Source organism: Ixodes scapularis, unplaced genomic scaffold (genome assembly GCF_016920785.2).
Source record: "Ixodes scapularis isolate PalLabHiFi unplaced genomic scaffold, ASM1692078v2 PGA_scaffold1__304_contigs__length_218370807, whole genome shotgun sequence".
Lineage (NCBI taxonomy): Eukaryota > Metazoa > Arthropoda > Arachnida > Ixodida > Ixodidae > Ixodes > Ixodes scapularis.
Window position 1 is genome coordinate 102662303 of NW_024609846.1, and position 21759 is coordinate 102684061.

Consider the following 21759-nt stretch of genomic DNA (forward strand, 5'->3'; position numbering starts at 1 on the left):
GAAAATTCGTAAGAATACATGTTCTTTACTCTCCGAAATGACTGCTTTGTGTCTCCTAAACAAATTTAACGATTACTCCTCGAACACTCATGCATTTTTAGAACTTTGGTGGAGATAAAGGGTCTTACGAAGTAGCATCCTATATGGTACCATCTTACTTGTTACCACCTTACATAGTCATGCCACTATACTGCGCTTTTTCATAATTGTTTTTAGGTGTAGACAATATACGCACCTTGCAAGCAGGATGAAACGACAGTTGGGGTGCTGCACATTCCCGATTTGTTACGGTGACCTCTTTCCATATCCAAGACCTGTTGGGCTCATCCGGAATTTCCAAAAGCCAGACATCGTTCAAGAGCTGCAAACAGCACACCCGGGAGTTTGTCGTACTGATCACTGCAGTGGAGCACTGGACATGCTATGCAGAAACTCGGTACAGTAAAAGCTTCAAGATTCTTTAAGTGCTGCCTCTGAAACAAGGCTACGGTTTTTAAGAATGATAAAATATTTTAGGACTTAAACAGTAGAACTTCAATTACTTAAAAGTAATAAAAAAAAGTCTTAACCTAGTATTACTGTAGGTTTTTTTAAGAGTAACAGCCCAATACCATGTGTTCCTATTAAGTACTAATATAAGCTAACAAAAAATTCAATACTACGTAACTTAAATATTATTAGTACATTAAAATTCGGTTAATATGGGGTCATCACTGTAACTCTTAAAAGCTTGCAACGAGTGCTGTAAGCTCTTTTGCAGATAAGTTTAGGACTCCTTTCCTTACTGTTGCACAAGACTGGTTGTCGTTATTACAGACAGCATTTCTCTATTTACTTTAACCAGAGTTAATTAAACTGATAGAAAGACTGAAATTACCATGTTAGGACCACCGCAGCCACCAACAATGAGCATGTGTTTCTCATCCAGAGAAATCTAGAACAAATGATACAGTCAGGCAGAACATGTCTTTATAAATGCCCTTAAACATTGGACAACAATACTACAGAATTTACATCTTATACCTGATTGAGCCTTAAAAATATATTTATCTATTTCCCCCCCCCCCCCCCCCAAAAAAAGAAACGAACATCTTTGCTGGCACATCATTTTAATTTAACAGTGTGTCATATCTAAATAATCTGACAAACAAATATTGAGACGGTGACTCAGTAAGTGCATCAAGAACTGAATTATTTAATTTGATTGAAAGCTACACATATCACAGTTAACCCTTTGCCTACCGCAAAGATATTTAAAAAACAATTTTAAAATATTGATTTTTTTTATGGTCCCTCTAAACTTAATATGCAATACAAAGGCCAAAAAAATTTATTATATGAGAAATTTTTAAAACACTGCAAAAGAAAAGGAGACTAAAGTGCAAAAGAAAAGGGGACGAAAGTTTGGCTTCAATGCATTACCTCACAGTGGGGTCAAAGCGCAGTTATCTGAAACACATCAGTTGCATGAAGAGCTTCATATCTCTAATACCTATTCTCCCAAAGGTCTGTCTCGTGCCTAAATGTTGGGCTTCATGTGGTAGACTTCGAAGCACGGTATGGTGCAGAGTGCCACACCGCAGTCTTCGCACCAGGTCCGTGTTTCTTTCCCGGTTGCTCTTGTCAAGTCCTTCTCTGATAGCTTAGAGTGAAGCAGCATCTAGTTGGCTTCTAACTTTTTGCGGTGCGTGAAAAATACCTGGGGAAATGGCATTCAACGAGTCGTGACGTAAGCTTGTCAGAGCTCCTTGCCTTCTTTCTTTGAATGCTAGGTTGAATGTTTTCAGCCGTCGGGTCTCCACGAGGCTCATGCAGAAGTCCAGATGTGTGTGTTTGCCACCGCTCTCTTCTTGGACAAGATGAAGGCATTGAACACTACCATGTCGACAAGATGGCAGAAAATCTTGTAAAACACCTGCTGATGACAGACTGAGGGGTAGTAGGAAAGATTCTGGTCATTTTTGTCCACACCACCCATTGTGTAGTTATAACCAAGGACCAGTTCTGGCTTTTGCAGTGCCTCATTGCGCTTGTTGACCACCTCTTTCATTGCTGCACTGTGCCCAGTGCTCAGAAGAGACACACACTTCTCGTCTTAGCGCTGAAGGGCCAAGCACTTTCCACATTGAAATGCATTCATTGCCCCTTTCTTCAGCTTCGCTTTTTTGGGAAAGGCATTTCTTTTCGTTTAGCTTGCACTGTGCCGTACAAGTCCGTTTTTATGGTGATCAAAGCATCCACCAGCTCCGGTGAACAGTAGAAATTGTACACCGTCGAGCAGTATCCATGATCGAGGTGTTGTGCCAGGAGCGCAAAAACAATCTTCTTCCCCATGCACATGAGCTGGTCACTGTCTACAGTTCCTTTTCCCATGAAGAGAATCATGTTCGATACATGCAGTCACTTCCAAACTTGCGCAGCAGAAAACATTTGAGCCCAAACCGTGCTCGTTTCAGGGGCAAGTACTGCTTCCTTTCAACAACTGCTATACACTCCGTGCGGGAACTATAGGGGGCGCTTTGAAAAACGCGCGCAGCGCCGCTAGCGGAGGAGCTGGCGTTCGACCGTGAGGCGCGTTCAGCAGCCTGCGGCGCCTTTTCGCATGCCAAGCTATGGCGGCGGAAGCGCGCACGGACGAAACTTTTGCTTTTTGAGCCGATACGTTGAGGGTGACATTGCATGAGTGCTGGGGCAGATTTAAGAAGGGCATTTAGCTGTTGTCCACTTCTTATATATTGAGTTTGAGTCGTTATTAGGGGTAATTTCTCTAGTTGCGGCCAATAAAGGAGTTGGAGCGATTTTCCCAAAAGCAAGACGGCCGCCACGATAATTGCTCTGAGTGGGAAATTTATTTCGCTCGTCGCTGTAAACGTAGGACTGCTGGAACGATGATATTGGAGGCGAGTGAGATGTTCACTAAGTTTGTGCACGAAGTGTGCCAAGTTTCATTTAGACAGCAGGTGTGAAAGTTATGTTTCTAACGAATAAAGAAATAAAGCTGTACGGTAGTGGTATATCCAATATTGGACCCAAAATGTTGTGTTATAGCGGGCTGTGCAAAGTGCAGATTTGGGCACACAGGTGCTTGGACTTGACAGTAACATGACACATGACACAGCACTTATTATACAAAAAAAAAAAGGTGCCATATGGAAACCAGGTGAAAATTTGGTTTGGGCGGCGTAACTCAATGGGAACCGGTTTTGACCATGAAAAGGCTGTCAAGAGAATACCACTGGTTGGGGGAGGTGGAGACTTTAGAGGTAGGAAGGGACTAGTAGACTGTACTTCCAGTTGAAACAACTTTACGAAAGGTGGTTCCAAAGCCGAGAAAACAAAGTTGTCGGCCAACACACGGTTTGGCCGCCAAGGGCTTTTGCGGTCAGCTGTTGTGTAATAACCTGCTGTGCAAGGTGCTGATTTTCGGTGCACAGGTACTTTGACATGACCGTCACGTGGCACAACACTTATTATAACAAAAATAGTTGGCATAGCGAAACCAGGTGGAAATTTAGTTTGGGCGGCGTAACTAAATGGGAACTGGCTTTGACCGTCAAAGGCTGTCAGATAATACCACTCATCGTGGGAGGTGCACACTTTACAGGTAGGAAGGAACCAGTGGACGGTACTTCCTGCTCGAACCACTTTGCGATAGGTGGCTCTAAAGCCGAGAAAAAAAAATGTCTACAGAACTCGGGGTGTCAGCGTTTCCACATCCAGAAGGAGGCTGATCAAGAAAGAAAGTACACCACATAAACTTCCATACTCAAACGCCGATCCTCCAGTGACTCCGAGTTTCATTGTTGTTTTCTTTAGATTTATATTTGTCACTTTTTTTACCGTTCCAATCTTTCTTCATGAAGTACAAATTGCGTGCCATACTTGTCTGGAAATATCATCGACACGTACGATGGAGACGAAACTTCTTTGGAGGGCATTCCTCCAACGAAAATGGCACTGCATAGCCGCGAGTTTCAGTTCGTCGCATCGGCGCTGACTCATCTAGGCGTTACTGGTACGAAAACAAACGCAGAGCGCAAAGCGGCAGTGAAAAATATGTCAGCCGTGCCGACACAGTGGCAGACATGATCGGGACACGAAATTTCTCGCGTCGTACGGCACGGCTCCATCGTTGTCGCTGTCCCACAAAACATCGGCAAGGTGAAAAACTGTGAAACTTTGTCTCCACGAGATACGACGCATAACTGTTGAAGCACTTAATGACGCAGTACAGGCAGCACTTCATGCTGTGAACCCAGCGCAACCGCACCACTCAGACTTCAATGCGTACCAACGTACGCGGCGTGGTTTTGGTTTTGTTTTCTCTGGGGTTCTCACTGCCTACCTTCAATACCGGCCGTGCGGCGGCGCGCCAGTCGCGTCGCACGAAGTGTATATCACGTTCAGGAGTGTAGACAGACAAGAAATGGTCATTTACCATCATGAACACGGGCCAGACCTTCCACCGTATTGGCTGAGGATGGTTTGCTGTGTTTATCTCAGCAGTGTTGTCAACAAAATGCAGGAACTTCATGATCGTTTGAAAGCGATTCCTGCTCATGATTGCACCGAAGATCGGTGTCTCGAGGATTTCCCTCTTGGATTACTACATAGCCATGTCTGGCTTCTGGATTATCCCTTGAAGAAGAGGAATTCCAATGAAAAGCTTGGGCTCTTCACTTGATAGCTCTTTCAACACGGCTCAGCATGCCGTGTGCCTTGCAAGAAACTGCACAGATTCATCTCGCGGATGACGAGATTAGTGACATCTGAAGTAAGGAAAAGTTTGAAGTATCGCAGACAGTTCACATCACCTTACACATTATGGCGCACCGTGCATTCACGAGGGCGCCTATCAAACCACTCTGCCAGTTGGGCCGCGAGGAAGCTAAGTAGCTGCCTCGCCTCAGACACGATCACATGGTCGTGTCGCCGCGGGGTCGATCGGGATCTGGAATTCGGCTCCCGACGTGCCGCTTTCTCTCCTAGCCACTGGATGGCGCTGCAGGCGCCCCCGTGGCGGGCGAGGAGAAACCTCCTCGCCCACTGATCGAGATAGATACTCGGTGGGCCAGGGGGCGAGAGGCCTCTGAGAACGCCGGACGAGACCGAGACGCAGGGAGGCAGGTGGTTGGCGACCGGATCTAGGGTATCGCGGGACACGAGGCCTGGGGGCCTTCTTTGTGTTTAGCTTTAGGCTTAACGTGCATTTGTAAATAATTGTGCAATGTAGCTTGTATTTGTAGTTTAGATTGAGTGTCTTGTAGAGTTGTGTTTTATTGTACCAATAAACTGGGAGCGGAATCCCGCTCCCGTGAAAGAACCAGGCTGGACTCGGGTTGTTGACGGACCACGTGGGAAACGGCGAATCGGCGGCGGTACGCGAATTCCCACAACATCGACGTTCAGGTCGGACGTAGCAATGAACGCAAAATGCGAAGGAACTGGAGGGGGATTCTAGTCCAGTGCCGCCGACACGATGTCCTCATCGGAACCCAAGTCATGTGAGCTAAAATCCAATAACTCAGTGGCATAGCTCTCACTGTCTGATGAAAGGTTTGTTTCCTCGTCTTCCAAATCTGGAGAGACGTCGCAATATCATCGTTTTTGTCCCAATTTTGAGGCAAGATCGTCACTGTGAACACAGTGACCAGACGTTGACGCCACCACCTTTAAATCCCCTGTTGCCTGCATTGAAACAATTTTCTGCCAAATTCAGAGATCTACCACGTTTTTATTTTCCGCGAAGCGTCATTTATCCACGGCAAAGGTTAACTAGAAGCACGTGGACTAGCCCAGTTCGTCCATGGTAGCATATTGCAGCCTGAATCAACGTGGACGAGCCCAGCTCGTCTCCGGGGGGGGGGGGGGGGGGACGGTATAGTGTAGACGAACCCAGGTCATCAATGGCAGAGAAAGGGTTAATGACCAGTTATCATCACAGTGAGTACACCCAGGTCATCAATGGCAGAGAAAGAGTTAATGACCAGTTATCATCACAGTGAGTACAGGTAAGACCAGACTCTTAAAAATACTTTAGCAATACAGTTGTAAAAACTGTTCTCTTAATGCACTTTATAAAAAAAAAAAAAGGGTGTCACGGGGTTGTCACTATACTATAGTCAAAGTGTTTCCTGGAATGCAAGACATATCTCATAAAGGGCTTAAATGAATGGCCTGAGACTGTAACCATCCGATAGGTGCAATTGGGCATGGGATCACACACCTGTGAGTGCCCGTAACGAGGCCAGGGCTTGGGCGTGGTTGTGTTTTGTTTGGACCACATGTATGTCTGAAGGTCCAGCACCCACACATCGTTAGAACTAGGGAACAAAAAGAAAAGGTATTAGAAAAACAACTTGCCAGTCCTTAAACACTTAGAAGATAATACATTTTTTTGTCCTAACCAACACGGCTTTCGTAGAGGAGTCTCCTGCAACACCCAATTAATTGAACTTTCTCATGATTTGGTCAGTACGGCTGAAAATAGGCAGCAAACTGATGCAATTTTTATAGATTCCTGTAAAGCATTGCACTCTTTTTCACACCAATCGTTATTGCACAAAATGAGTACTCTAAACATAGACAGTAATGTACTTCGGTGGATAGAAGACTATCTGAGTGGGAGGAAACAGCGCAATGTCCTGGGGAGTAAGAAATCCAAATTTTTAGACGTACCTTCAAGCTGAACTGACCAAAACTGAACCTCAAGGTTCAGTTTTGGGACCTTTTTTATTTTTAATCTACATCAATGATTTAGCATGTTTCACAATTTCTAACATCAGATTATTTACGGACGATTGCGTAATTTACAAAGCAATAAAGAATGTTAATGACGTCATTTTTGCAGGAAGATCTCAGACTGGATACATAGTTTGTGGGGCAAAACCTGGGAACTGGGGTTAAACACAAGTACATAAATGCTTTCCCATCAGATTTAGTAAAAAGAAACAGAATATTGATTCAGAGTAAACTATTGGAAGAGACTTGTCACGAAAAGTATCCGAAACTAAATATCTTAATGTCATTCTTTCAGAAGACCTCTCATTCAATCAACACATAGATATGATCTTGAAAAAGGCTGGCAGGGTCCTTAGCCTAGTCATTCGCAACCTTCGTAATGCTCTTCAAATCTTAAAAGAATCTGCATATCATTCACTATTAGACCACACCTCGAATATGCAAGCGCAGTATGGGATCCTCATAAAAAAATATCTCATAGATAAGATAGAGGGCATTAAAAATTGTGCTGTTAGATTTATTGTAAATAACTGCTCTCGAGCAGAAAGTGTGATGGTGATGAAAACTTGTATGGGTATGGAATCTCTTGCAAAAAGGCGTAAGAAAAATGGACAAACTTATCTACGCTATTAATAATGATTGAACTGGTATCAACAAATCAAATTATCTTAGAATGCCCCATTATATGTCGAGCAGGAGGAATCATGAAAAGAAAATATGTGAAATAAAATGTCGAACTATGTGACGTTTTCTTTTATTCCGAGAACTACATCAGAATGGAATGAGCTCCCTCCGGATATTGTACTAGCTGGCAGTGCGTCGTTAATTAACCTGATTAATGCAATCTGAATTTCTTTGTTAGTACTTCTGGTGTTTTGAAATTTTATTATTGTGTGCTGTTTTTAATTATTTTTTTTTTATTTTTTTATATACTATTGTTAGTTGCTGGCTTGTGCAGTATGTGTGAATTTTCAATGTATGTGATCTGTAACCCAATCCTCTACAGTAATGCTTCGGCGCTGCAAGGTACAAATAAATAAATAATACTCTGTTTTACATTACGATGTACAACAACGGACGCTACAAACCACGTTAACCAATCCAGCGCTCCACGTTTAGCTCCACCCAGCCGGGAGGTCATGTAACACCCTCCAAGCTGCGGACTGGCTCCGGTTTTACAGCAAAGCTGTTTATGGCCAGGGTACCGTGAATTTTTCGTGTACATGACTAAAAACTATGGTCGCACCGCTGCACGCGCGCGCCTTCCTTGTATAAAGGATTCAAAGTAAATAACCAAGATAAAGCGCTGAAGAACACGCTTGCAAGATGCCATTTGTTTCAGCAGTGACGTGATTGACCTAAGCCATTCTGGTGCACCTTTTGGAGCAGCCAAAACAGTGTTTTGGATCAGCAAAAGTGGCTTTTGGAGCAGCCAAGACAGTGTTTCGGAGCTGCAAAACTGGCTTTTGGAGCAGATATTCTTATAAGAATAAAAATATTTGTTTTAAGTGCTTTACAAACGAAGAGCACTTTGTGTTGTGCTCTGATGTGATGTGTTGTGACAGAACTCGCTGCTTGTGTTTTTACTGCTGAGACATCCCATAAGTGTACAGTGCTGTAGGCATTGCCGAGCAGTTCCGAAAAACCGCTTGCCACCGTTTCACTGATTCCCGACGTGCCAGATTTTCGTCAAAAGTAAGCAAACGTAAAACAATGGATTGCAAGCGTCCCGGCTGGTGCTTCTGTCGTTCAGTCATGTTCGCATGCACATGAGGGCAACTTCGGCAGGCTTGCACTTGCGCATGCTTTGTTGCACAAGAGGAAACAGCGGCTGCTGGATCGAAACCGAAACAATGCCACTCCGCTCCGTCGCCAACTGATTCTCAAAATTGTATGCAAAATGTAACTGTCGAGCATACGACAAAAAACAGTCCAGCGGCGCGTGCTTGCCACGCCGGTAAACGAAGTACAAGCTAGACACACACAAAAAAAAAAGAACCTGAGCACATCGATGAAAGACATTGCGAGCCAGGGCCAAAAAATTTTTGGAGCGTTTTGTGCAATGACTGAACTTGAGACAAACAAGCGCGCTGTGCGAGTTCAGCGTGCAGACATTGCCTTCTTTGCTTTAGCTCACTTTTCTTCACCAACTTTCTTTCGCGGCAGATTTTTTACATATTGCAGTCCCTTTCGAAAGAAAGCCCACCGAGAGAAACCTAGGTAATCAATACTTCGACACAGCAGTCTTTGAGTTAAAGAGAGATTTTTGTAGTAACGTATGATTTAAACAAGAACAGGAACATCGATGAACATGCAGCGGTACTTAGTAGTTTCATTTTAGAAAGCGCCATATCTGCAGCAACGTGAGGATGGCAACACCCGATGTTGTACGACCACAGTGACTGTGAGATAGGGACCAGATAGTTTTCCCACGACCGTTGCTTTCAGGAGCGAGTGCTTCAGTTCACAAAGTAACTCCGGCTGCACAAAAACATGGTTTCATTTCACAGCACGACGGCATGGCTGGTACCCGGCACGCTAGCGTCGGAGCGTCCACACACTCCTGCGTCTATCCTTGAAAATAGTAAAAAAAAAAAGACGCGAGACGAGGCCCACCAGACTTTGAGAGCGTGAAACGCAGGACAGCGGGAAAACCGTTCAAGACCGGGTGGACAACCGATGCAGGATAGTTTGTGTCGGGCGGCCGCTAGTGCCACATAACACACGCATGCTCAATTAGGGTATACTCAGTTTAGTGACAGAAGGTGACAGAAATTGGTTTTTTGGCGCAGGCTTGGCACAGATTACCTGTATTTTGGCAAAATGTAGTAGGATGTAGCAGGGTTAGCCCCTTGGCGCAATTGGCAGAGCAATCACATCACTGCTTTACAATAGTTACTGCTGCAGACGCCGGCACGTGCAGCGCATGAAACACCATTTCCGGCATTCTCCTTGATGCTTGGGTAATTTAGCAATAGGTCTATTTCACTTCTCCTCCCTCGTCATAATGAGAAGGCCGCGTATAGTCCAGACTCCCGAAGAGCAATGCGCCTACGAAGAGCATCGATGGGAACTGCGCCGAGAATGTCATTGGCGGCGGCGGCAGGCAGCAAACACCACCGATAAAGATAGTGCAAAAAATGCCAAGCACATGCGGCAAACCAGGCAAGACGATGAACGTCGCAGGGCGGAGAATGCGTCAAAAAGATGCAGGTACCATGCTGCTAAATTGGACAACTTTAATGGAGCATACGCTAAATTCTGTGCAACGTCTGTGTCGTGTGCTAAACAGCTTCGCTGGTCATCCAACTTTACAGAATAAAATGGCTCATGATTTTTTTTTTTTTTCATATATGTCTACTGTTATCTTTTTGTCCAGCAAAAGTCTGACGTCGCTAACATTTTGCGTTCTCTGCACAGTCATCTTGGCCATCAGCCTGAACATACTACACTGATGGATTTGTATCACATGTACCGTGTTGGCTGGGCACAAAGAATGTGATGTATGGCTTTCATGTGCTTGCTCTCTGGCAGATGCACTGAGGCAACGTTTATTGCCTCGTCTGTAGTGGGGCTCGTGCATGACTGATCAGCTCTGTAGATGATACAATGCATGGATAGATGGATGCTAATGGCTGTACTCTTTATATCGCACGATAGCTTGCGCCACCTAGCCGAGAAATTAAGAACCAGAGGTATGATTTCTTTCCTTCGCCAAGCACTATCAAGTATGAATCCTCGTGGCCGTAGACATCAAAAAGGCCTATGATTCGCTGCCACACCAAGCCATATTCGATAGCCTCAAAAGCCAAGGAATACTGGGTAAGCCACTAAATTTTGTTAAAGCGTTCTTGAAACATAGAACGTATGCCATTAAAGTAGGTCAGCACCTCAGCTCAGTAAAGTCCAACAACATCGGCGTACCCCAAGGATCGGTAATATCACCGACCTTGTTCAACCTCGCAATGGCTCCATTGCTGTGGGAGCTTGACAAAATAGAAGGACTCCACTGTACGGTATATGCGGACGACATTACAATATGGACAAACAGAGGCCACTCGAAACGCCAGCAAGAAATCCTACAAGAGGGATTAAACATGATCGATAGATATCTCAAATCGATTGGACTTAATCCATCGCCAGAAAAGACCCGATACATGATTTTTGGCTATAAGGCACCTGCCAACGTGAAACTAAAACTTAACGGAACTACTATCGAAAAGACAGAGGATCACCAAATACTGGGAATAACAGCCAATGTTAGGAACGACCCAACTAAATGGATACAAAGAATGACCAAAACGTGGAAACAAGGAACATCGCTAATCAGAAGAATTGCAAACAGACTCGGAGGAGCGGGAGAAAAAGTGGCTCGAACACTGACTCAAACAGTGCTCATCTCCAAAATTATGTATGGGCTAAGATTTTACAAGATCGATAAAAAGAACATGGAGAAACTGGAAAGTTTACTAAACGATGCGAGACGGTGCATTGCAGGATTGCCGCGAAACGTCAAGATAGAAGAACTACACAAATGCGTCCCTTTCCCGAGTTTTGAGGAATTACGAGCGATACAGGAAGAAATGCACAAAATTAAGATGCTCAATACGAAAGGAGGGCGACGCATCATGAATCTGCTGAATCAAGACACGAGCAAACTGGATGAATTTCCGGAACAGATGCCACCATGGGAACGGATAATGGTAGTTCCAGGCACTCCCATTCCCAAGAGCATGGGCCTTGATCACCAGGAAAGAAGAAGAAGATATGCCAAAAAACACAACGAAGAAATTGAGCTCATCCGCAATGACCCCGAGTTAGCGATATACTATACGGACGCGGCGGTCAGCAACAATAACGCAACGATAGCCTTTCACCTCCTAAACATAGGAACATGGGCATACCCAACAGTCGCAGACACCCCGGAAGAAGCCGAAGCGCAAGCAGTCTTGGCTGCAGTAGAACACGCAAGCAGCAGTACAATTGAAAAGAAAAGAATAACAATTTTTACCGATTCACAAGAGGTTATTAGAGCATGTAAGATACACCATGCGGTAAGCCCGACAATACGAAAAATCCTAAAGGCGGCAATAACAACACTGAAGAAGAAGAATGCAACGATACTCCTGCGTTGGATCCCGGGACACACGGGGATTAAGGGAAATGAGATTGCCAACAAAGTCGCGAAAGAGTATAGTCGTTCCCTCCTTTCCGACAGACCAGGCCAATCTCAACGAGATCACCCATACTCTACTGTATTAAAAAGTTTGAGTAAAGAATACGATCCTATAGCTACCGTAAATAAGGCAAAAAAACAACTACAGCAACAACTACGAAACAGGCATCCCGAAGAACAGGATCCTATCCCTTCTGGGCTCAAAAGATACCAAACAGTTCTTTTGAGAAGGGTAAGGACAGGAAGTGCTATAACCCCGCACCTCCTCAAGAAATGGGAAACACAAGAAAAGTTGAGACAGGACCCGAAATTCATACCAAAACCACCAGAATGTAACTTTTGTAGAGAAAAGATCCCACCAAATATTGATCATCTCCTGTGGGACTGCAAACACTTCAGAAGAGAAAGGGAGGATGCACATGCAACAATAGATCCCGAAGATAAGCCCGAAAACCTTAATGAATGGATAAAACCAGCAGGGAATTCCGGAAGAAGACTTCAACTGCTCAGATCCGTCATTTCCTACCTGGAGAAAACGGGCCTCAGTAAAACTTTCTGAATTTTTTTAGGCCATGCCGTAGAGCAATTGCCTGAGCCTTAATTATGAAAGAAAATAAACGTATTTCATCATCATCATCCTTCGCCAATATGCCTACCCTCTGCAATTTCGTAACTATCACCAGGCGGAGTGGGATATCACTGGGATGACCTTTGGGGGGCCAGGCAAAAGACCTAAAAACTTCACCCTCCGCCTCCTTCCCCCCAGTGAGGGAGTTGCCAATTTTCCTCTGGTCAAACCTAGTCGGCGTTACTCTAGCACTGGGCACTTTGGGCCGGAGCCACACGGGAGGGAGTCCTAATTTTCCTCTGTCCTGCTTATCCCCAGCTGTGTCAGTTAGTTGTTTGTCATTCAATTCCCCCTAGATAATTTCCACCAGTCTTCCAATCTCCTCTTTATTACTAAAATGCACTTATCATCCCTTCTTCCATTCTCGTCAACAAACTCCAGCACTGTGGCTAAACCCGTCGCTTCCTCCGAAAAAGCAGGAGCTAGCCCTGTGTACAGGTATTGCAATATTTTCAACCTCATCTCCCAAGAACTTTTCTCCCAAACTTCAGAGACATCCAAATTAGAATTCCACAACATACGATTTGGAGCACAAGCACAACTTTTCCCCAAAGGAAATGGGCCTTCCCCACGACAACAGTGATGGAAGCGACATTTGACGTTTTGGAGCAGGTTCTGTAGCAGGCAAAATATTCGTTTGGAGCAGCCACTGTCGCTTTTGGAGCAGATGCCAACGTCTGTTAGCATATCATTTAAAAAAAAAAAAAAAAATTTGTCTGCATCGCTAAATGAGTTTATATTTGATAATGGCTGAGGGTTTCTCTTTGATACTGGAGCAGATTACTGGTTACCCTTTGTAATAAGAACAAATAGAACGCAAAAGGTACACAGAGCTTTCTTTTTAGAAATAAGGCTCTGGTCAGAGTAGGTTCCATTTACAATGGGTACTAAACAAATTGATGAGAAATGCATCATACTTCAGTTTGGGTAAAGCCTCCCCCGCTCCCACTTTTACACCCGATAATTTATTTAGCCTGTATGTATAATTTCAGTAAAATTTCACCAATGTCACTACTGCGTGGCGCACATTAAAGACCCCAGGCTAGCGGTTCTACCGCACTGGCTAAATTGCTCATCTACAGCTGAGACACCGGACGCCCACTGAGGCAGATTAACTTCGGGCGGTATAAACATACAACAATTTGGTTTGATATGCCACCAAAAACCAACACAATCGCTAACACGTCTATCAGTAAAATGCGCCTACCAAATTCTATCGTTACCAAACTCAAGACTTGAATATTATAAACTGGAAAAAAACATCCACCCACAAATATTATGAAAACCTACTCTTGCGCTTACATTTATTCAAATACAGTGCAGCGTATTTCTTTTTCTTTCTTTCTCGACGCAGCATTTTAAAAGGACATCATATAATTGAGACCAAAAAATGTGGACCTGCAATAGTACTGAGCATAATTTACATGTATATTATGGCGCACCGTGCATTCACGAGGGCGCCTATCAAACCACTCTGCCAGTTTGGCTGCGAGGCAGCTAAGTAGCTGCCTCGCCTCAGACACAATCACATGGTCATGTCGCCGTGGGGTCGATCGGGATCTCGAATTTGGCTCCCGACGTGCCGCTTTCTCTCCTAGCCACTGGATGGCGCTGTAGGCGCCCTCGTGGCGGGCGAGGAGAAACCTCCTCGCCCATCGATGGATGTATACTCGGTGGGCCAGGGGGCGAGAGGCCTCTGAGAACTCCGGACGAGACCGAGACGCAGGCAGGCAGGTGGGTGGCGACCGGATCTAGGATATCGCGGGACACGAGGCCTTCTTTGTGTTAAGCTTTTGGGCTTAACGTGCGTTTGTAAATATTTGCGTAATGTAGCTTGTATTTGTAGCTTAGATTGAGTGTTTTGTAGCGTTGTATTTTATTGTACCAATAAATTGGGAGTGGAATCCCGCTCCCGTGAAAAAACCAGGCTGGACTCAAGTTGCTGACGGACCACGTGGGAAATGGCGAATCGGCGGCTGTACGCGATTTCCTACAATATCATGCTAAACCAGACGCTCACCCATGTCAGCCGCTACTCCTAGCACTCCGGTGCAAGGCGGTGAAGCTCGACGCATGTGGGCTGGGGAGATGCGCCACGGAAGCATACGGCAGACGCAATCAAATGATCTCACCAGGAGTAAAAGAGCCTGGTTCTGTCTTATCGCAGTAGCCACTGTCCTACTATTTTGCAATGTTTTCTCGCGACTTTTGACTCCTCACATCGCCGACATTGTTTGAAAGTTTAGAGGATATCGGCGATCGAGCCGCCAGTGCATCAACCGGCCAGCGCGGTGGACGAGCAATGTTAAAACTTCGTTTCACCTTAATTTAAAGTGCAGTCGATGCTACGAGCCAATGGGATAAACCAAAGAACGTCAAAGCGCGACATAGAGACATTCGACCTCCTTCCTGTAATTGTTTTTTCATAGATTAAACCAATCAAATGCAGCGAATGTCCCGTGACTTGCGCTTTTACTATGTGTGTTCGTGATGTATGTGTTCGAGCCACCGACTGTGCTCTGACCTAAGATGAAACAACGTATACGGCGAGTAGAGATGCTGCGAAATACATATCTCTACCGTTTTCTTTTTTCTTTCTTCCTACTTCTTTGAATATTAGGATCAACCAATAAAAAAAATATATAAATTTTTTTGTTTTGCCCATCTCGGCGCAGGTGTGGCGCAATTCTTAGCCAGAATGGCACCTTGGTGCAAGATGTAGCAGACTTTCGCTCACGGCAAAATTTGGCGCAAATGGCGCAGCACTTCCATCACTGCGACAACAACCAAGGTGCCAGAGAAACTCAAGTCTATCCAGTCAGCCCCAAAACGCTGTGCCGAAAAAAGGAAAGGGAACGAGCGGTGACTTTACCTGGAGAAGGGTCCCACGGGGTTGACGCAGTGCAGGCCGCCAAAGACCGCCATCAGAGTTCCCTGCATGGTGGCCGAATGGCCAGCCATCGACGGGCAACCCCCCACTGTGCTGACTTGGGTCCACCGATTGGCCGTGGAGTTATACACGTGCAGGTGCCGGAATATGCGCCATGTCTGCAAGAGTCAACGTCTGGTCATCTCCTTCTCTCACTGAGCTCGACACCACGTTTCCCAGCTTATGAAGCACTCACTTGGTGAAGCGGGTAGGGTGACGTATGGGTCCAGCCACCGAAGAGGAGCAAGTTTTCTTTGTAGGCCACAAGTGACGCACACGCCTTTGGCGGAGGATAGGTGCCTAAGAATGACAAGTTACATTTGATTACAGTTTGACATAAGGGCTGTGCATATAGTTGTCTTTCTTTAAAGGTACTGTTTTGCTCTTTCACCAAGCCATAGTCTAAGCAAACTGCAAATCCCACATTATGCTCGATTAACTCTAAATAATTTATAAGAATATTACACCACATTAATAGCTGAAAAAGTTAGCTACCTTGTCTCGCTAGTATGACAGTTCACGGGGTGCAGATGCAGAGGTGTGAGTATCTCCTCTGTGCAGTTTGCCGTCTTGTCATTGCACTGTGGCACACATCATTCTGTAATCCCCTTTGTCTGTATAAATTGTGCCAAAACAGTTCTATAAAACTTCAGGTGTGACAATTTCACAGTTGTGTTTTTGTGGAACATATTTGATGAAAGTCATAACATTACTGCTAATCAAGGAATTTGCAGCTTTTCTCCTGCCATCCATACAAAATCTGTCAAACGGATTCAGTCTAGAAATGGCAAGTGAGAATCAGAACACACTGGCATCTGGTCTGAAACAAAGACCTTCCTGTGTTTAAAGGCAAGCGTAAAAATAATGCAACTCCTCCATTACTCCGTCTCAAAGAGTTCTGAGCAGTATTCTGCTCATGCAAAGCATTATAAAGAACTACGCCCTTGTGCCCAGGCCTTTGACAATGCTGCACCCAACTGGTAATATAGGGAACGTTATCATTTATGCAAGCTGCTTTGGAAATATGGGAAACTAAGGCTGCATCAGTAGAGTCACCACATTTCAGTACAGGCGGCATTTTACATGTCCGTGCTATTAAACACTGTCAATTACGCTTGCCTCCCCGGTTGGTGGATGCAATTGGCAGGGGGGAGGTGGGGCCTCACCCATGGTCAGAGGTCGTATCCAGCGCCTGGTAGCCAGGTCAAGTCGCCAGAGGTCGTTGAAGGTTGTGTTGGCAGTGGTGCAGCCACCAAAGACATACATGGAGTCCCCCAGTATGCAGGCACTGTGTGAGTACCGCTTGGAGATGGTTGGGCCTGGCTCCATTGGCTTGCGACTCCATGCAACACTTTGCATGGACACCGCATTGAGGAAGTCTCTTCGAATCTTGCGTACTGCCTCTGCAAACAGGAACAATTCAAACAATTCGTGAATATTCTGGATTGAGGTTTCTTTCGAAAGGGTCCCTAAGAGAATCTTGCAACAACCTTTGCTAAAAGAAAATTGGCTTCCTTCAAGACCTGATTCCCTGACAAAAAGATGGCTGACATATGTTCTCAGGTTTCTTAGACAATTTGCTTCTGTTAGTCCAAGTAATGTTTCAGTGTGCATGTACTGCATATGCCATTAGGAGTCGTTAATACGCTGGGAAGGCTGTGAGATTTATTAATTCAACACTGCAGCCTCATGACTCATACCTTAGCAGTATAATATATGAGCACTATAAGGTTTATAGGCCATTCTGTTGTAGAGGAAGCCTAGTCTATCCACATTAGAATAGTAAAGGAATGGTAATTGGTAAGTTAAGCACGGAAATAGCTCGTCATAAAGGGGAAATTACAAATATTTACCGAGGTTTCACTCATATTTGCACATTCCTGCTTCTGCTGGCACTAGCTACGACGGCGAGTTTCCAGCACATCATTCTTACGCACTCGTATCGCCTTACAAATCAAACTGATCTTGGTATAAAATTATCAATCATAGAGCCCCTAACATAAATTAATGTATTTAGCATTGGTTTATATTATTTTTCTCGTACAGTGCAATTGATCTGCAGTTCAAATAAACGGCGATCCTGCAGCAACTGAACAGATCACAAAGCAGATGTCGCAAAAAAGAAAAAAAGAACTAAATCATTTTTAGAAAGTATACACAATCCCGTAATCGCGTCCCAACTTGCTAAAGTCTCCAGGAATGCACAGTTTGAGGAAGCAAAGTATGAATTCTAGGCGCTTATATGTACGCACGGCTCCCCCAAGTCAAAGCTCCGATGAGGGTTGAGATACGACCGAACTCATCAAACGAAAGTCAACTGACTCCCAAGAAAGCGTGCTTCATACAAAGCACATCAAGTGGGGAAAAATAAAAGTTGCGAACGTACCTTGAGCGTGAGCATACCAGGCTTTGTTGACTAGCTGGCAGGATTTGAAGTCTCTGTACGGTGACAGGTAGCAAAAAATGTATTCGATCACTACGTCCGGCAGGTCGTCTATGCAAGCTGTGCCCATCTTCAGCCCTCCGCCGTGATTTTATGGGGCTAATTTTTTCTAAATTAAACAAACATATCGAATGAAGCCCACAAGCACCGCAACCGGGACCTAGGTAAAAAGTTGCTGGGGGACGAACTACCGACGCGAGCCCGCTGGTGTATGCCGCCGTTGCCAACCCAAAGCTATTCGACTTATTTTTGCCGCTGCTGACAGCCCGTTTGTCTTCCCGCGCGGGACTCCAATTTTTGGCATTCCATGTAAAAGTTGATATTTGACGATTTTTCCTACCTCGTTGGATTTTTCAGATCTTGCGACTGTGGGAGGTAGGTGGGAGGTGTGCCAAGAGCCAACGGCGATGCGAAAACCGTAGTTTTTTGCGGAAATAGGTGGCAGAAGTATAGGGTGGCTAAAGTCGCCAGGCTCGATCTAAAATGGACCGTAAAAATCGACGCCTGCCCGTAGCCCCTCAAACTTTTCGTCAAAGGTGTATTTCATAGGTCGGTTTTTTCTTGTAGAATTACAAAGCGTAGTTCTCTTTCTGTAAAAAATAAGGCCAAGAAACTTGCCTGGGTCAACGGCGGGAGGCGACGCAGACGACCAAGTCAAGGTGCGGGGTGTGTTTGACACTCCTATTGATAGATGGCGCTACCTCCTTGTTTCCGTCAGAGTTCTGGTTTCGGTTTGCTTTCAATAAAATATCGAAAGTGCCCGCGTCGACCGTGGTTTATTGACACCAACATAATCGGTTTTGTAATCTACCTTTGGCGTGAAAATAAATGCAGACAATGATAGAAAAACTTCAAGTAACAAAAATAAAAGAAAACGCGGTTGCATAACGACAACGCTGACGGCGCTCTTGCTGCCGGCGGATTTCGTCTGCGTGTCGTCTGCTTTCTTTCGCTGGTCGGTTGCATCCTCGGACGCTGCTTCCGAGACCATTTTTTTGTTTTGTTTTGCCGCGGTTGGTGGAGAGACAGCCACCATGCGTCACTTTGGATGCTATTTACACCGCATGCACTTTTGAGACACGGGAGGCTGCCAAAGCAAGCTCCAGATAAACAGCAATTAATGGCTCTGAAAAGAGCCTGTCAGTAGGAGCCCGCGGTTTTCGCGGTTGTCAAAGCCGCTGGTCATATGTGCAAAATGGATAGATATGTGATCTTCAGTTCTCGTTGTCTTCAGTCCACATGTCCACCTCGAACTTGGAGGCACTTGTGCAGTCTTCGCTCATAATCCCTGAAGGCTGCCTCCCGCATGTTGTCCGTGATCGCATCGAAGGCGGATATAATCCGCTCTTTTAGTTCCGTCATCGAGCGTACGCGAACTGCGTAGACCTGGGCTTTCACAAAACCCCAAACAAAAAAATCACAAATTGTCAGGTCAGGGGACCGTGGGGGCCAGGGCATTGTCGGTGACCCTCGACCCATCCAGTTGCCGGGAAAGGTTCTGTCAAGCCAGTCTCTCACTGCGGTGGCGTAATGCGGTGGTGCTCCGTCTTGCTGGAAGATGCACACCTCCCTTTGCATGTGCGAAGCTTCCAGCTCCGGCAAGACGTCCTGTTCGAGCATGCGAAGGTAGGCGTCGCCGGTGACCGTGCCCTCAAAAAAGAATGGACCGACAACGCCTTCCCTCCAAAGTCCACACCATACTACGACCTTTGGTGACTGGATAGCCTCTTCAATGATCCAGTGGGGGTTCGTCTCGGACCAGCAGCGGGTGTTTTGCTTGTTCACGTGCCCATCCAGATGAAAAATAGCTTCGTCCGTGAAAAGCAGAAACGGAAGGTGGTTCCTGTTTGTGGAGATGCGCCCAAGTTCGTCCACGCAGAACTGCTTTCGCCGTTCATAGTCATCTGGCTGCAGCTCGAACAGAACCTGTGGCTTGTACGGATACATTTGTCGGCGGATCACCATCCAGACGAAACTTTTACTGATGCCAAGTTGTCTTGCGACTTGCCGCACGGACAGGCGTGGGTTCAATGCAAATGCCGCAAGCACGGCGTGTCGTTTGTTCTGCTGTGGCGACCTCTCTTCAAGTACTCGCAGCCTGGTCTGCACAGTGTTTTCCGTGTTGAATCGGTGCACCCAGCGCAGGACAGTCCGACGGGTGGGCGGACGCCTGCGAAAAGTGGCTCGAAACTTCGATCTCACTTGCCTCATACTCCTGGTTTCTGTAAACCAAAGGACTACTTTTGCCCTCTCTTCGACGGTCAGGTGACGCATTGTGGCTGTTTTCTCCCCAACCACGACAGAAAAGGTCTCGGAAGCAGCGTCCAAGGATGCAACCGACCAGCGAAAGAAAGCAGACGACACGCAGACGAAATCCGCCGGCAGCAAGAGCGCCGTCAGCGTTGTCGTTATGCAACCGCGTTTTCTTTTATTTTTGTTACTTGAAGTTTTTCTATCATTGTCTGCATTTATTTTCACGCCAAAGGTAGATTACAAAACCGATTATGTTGGTGTCAATAAACCACGGTCGACGCGGGCACTTTCGATATTTCATTGAAAGCAAACCGAAACCAGAACTCTGACGGAAACAAGGAGGTAGCGCCATCTATCAATAGGAGTGTCAAACACACCCCGCACCTTGACTTGGTCGTCTGCGTCGCCTCCCGCCGTTGACCCAGGCAAGTTTCTTGGCCTTATTTTTTACAGAAAGAGAACTACGCTTTGTAATTCTACAAGAAAAAACCGACCTATGAAATACACCTTTGACGAAAAGTTTGAGGGGCTACGGGCAGGCGTCGATTTTTACGGTCCATTTTAGATCGAGCCTGGCGACTTTAGCCACCCTATATTTATCCAGCAGACTTGTATACAATTCTCATGTCTTCTCGCATAGAGTTATTATAATGTACGCTAGAGGTTCAAGTGGCGCTAGTGTGCTGCTGCAAATTGAAGCAGACAGCAACCAGTCGGAAATTGACTTCCGGTAATGCATTTCTATGGGAAAAAGCGAGTACATTTTCTCTCCGCGCTCGAATATAAGAGCAAATATCACGAATAATTGGTACGTACTAGAAAGCTTGGAACATTTCTCAGTCAGGCCGACGAAATAATTGGTCAGTTACGGCGTTTTTCTTTCAAATTCATCGGATTAAAAACGGTGCTAAAACGGCTTCGTACGTGTATTTATGTGCACTGTCGGACACTGTTAGCGCGAACACGGCATCGGCGCTTTCCACCATGGGGGTATACGTGTCAAACGAACGAAGGACATGTGGAAAACCAAGAGAGACTCCAAGAACTACGCATAAGTAACTCCTTGCGCATGCAGGCGATCAAAATAAACTGAAAGCCACCTAATATAGTCCGATTTGCAATAAATAAGTACCGCTTTATTCTTTCTGCTCATGAATATGTGCGAAGATGCATGTTCTGGGTTCAAATCATCAACCGCACGCTCCAAATCTTTGCAAATAGGAAGAAGTCAGAGAACAGGGGCCCGATAAGAACTGCCCGACATAGGAAATAATAAAAAGGCACACCTTTCGTAGTCCACGTACTTTATTTCTTACATTCGAATGTTTTTTAACCGTCGTAAAGATGCACGAAGGAGTCATTTTCATAAAGTGACAGGACGGGCATATTAAGCGATATATAAGCGCCACTGCAATGCTAGCGAACCTTGAACACACTTTACATTCTTTTCGATCGTTAGTTTGCTTAGAATCGTCGCTTGTTTTTACATACCTGTCATGGAACATAGGTTTGGGCCTGAATTATAGCGAAGCTTAACATCGTTCAGTGGTAAAGAAAAATGCTGTAATTAAAGCAATTACACTTTTAAA

At 45.4% G+C, this 21759-nt stretch overlaps 1 protein-coding gene across 1 annotated transcript in view; it reads right to left on the bottom strand.

Moving 5' to 3' along the window:
• Positions 1 to 18555, bottom strand: part of LOC8031330 (F-box only protein 42) — a 28056-nt gene extending 9501 nt beyond the window's left edge. Inside the window, exons 1-7 of the mRNA XM_029974048.4 lie at positions 17861 to 18555; positions 16641 to 16877; positions 15671 to 15774; positions 15418 to 15593; positions 6227 to 6323; positions 878 to 934; positions 236 to 361 (exon numbers count right to left, since the gene is read on the bottom strand). Of these exons, the coding sequence (XP_029829908.1) occupies positions 236 to 361; positions 878 to 934; positions 6227 to 6323; positions 15418 to 15593; positions 15671 to 15774; positions 16641 to 16877; positions 17861 to 17987 (924 nt within the window). The 5' untranslated portion in view covers positions 17988 to 18555. The remainder of the gene's footprint in view (positions 1 to 235; positions 362 to 877; positions 935 to 6226; positions 6324 to 15417; positions 15594 to 15670; positions 15775 to 16640; positions 16878 to 17860) is intronic.
• Between the last annotated feature and the right edge of the window lie 3204 nt (positions 18556 to 21759).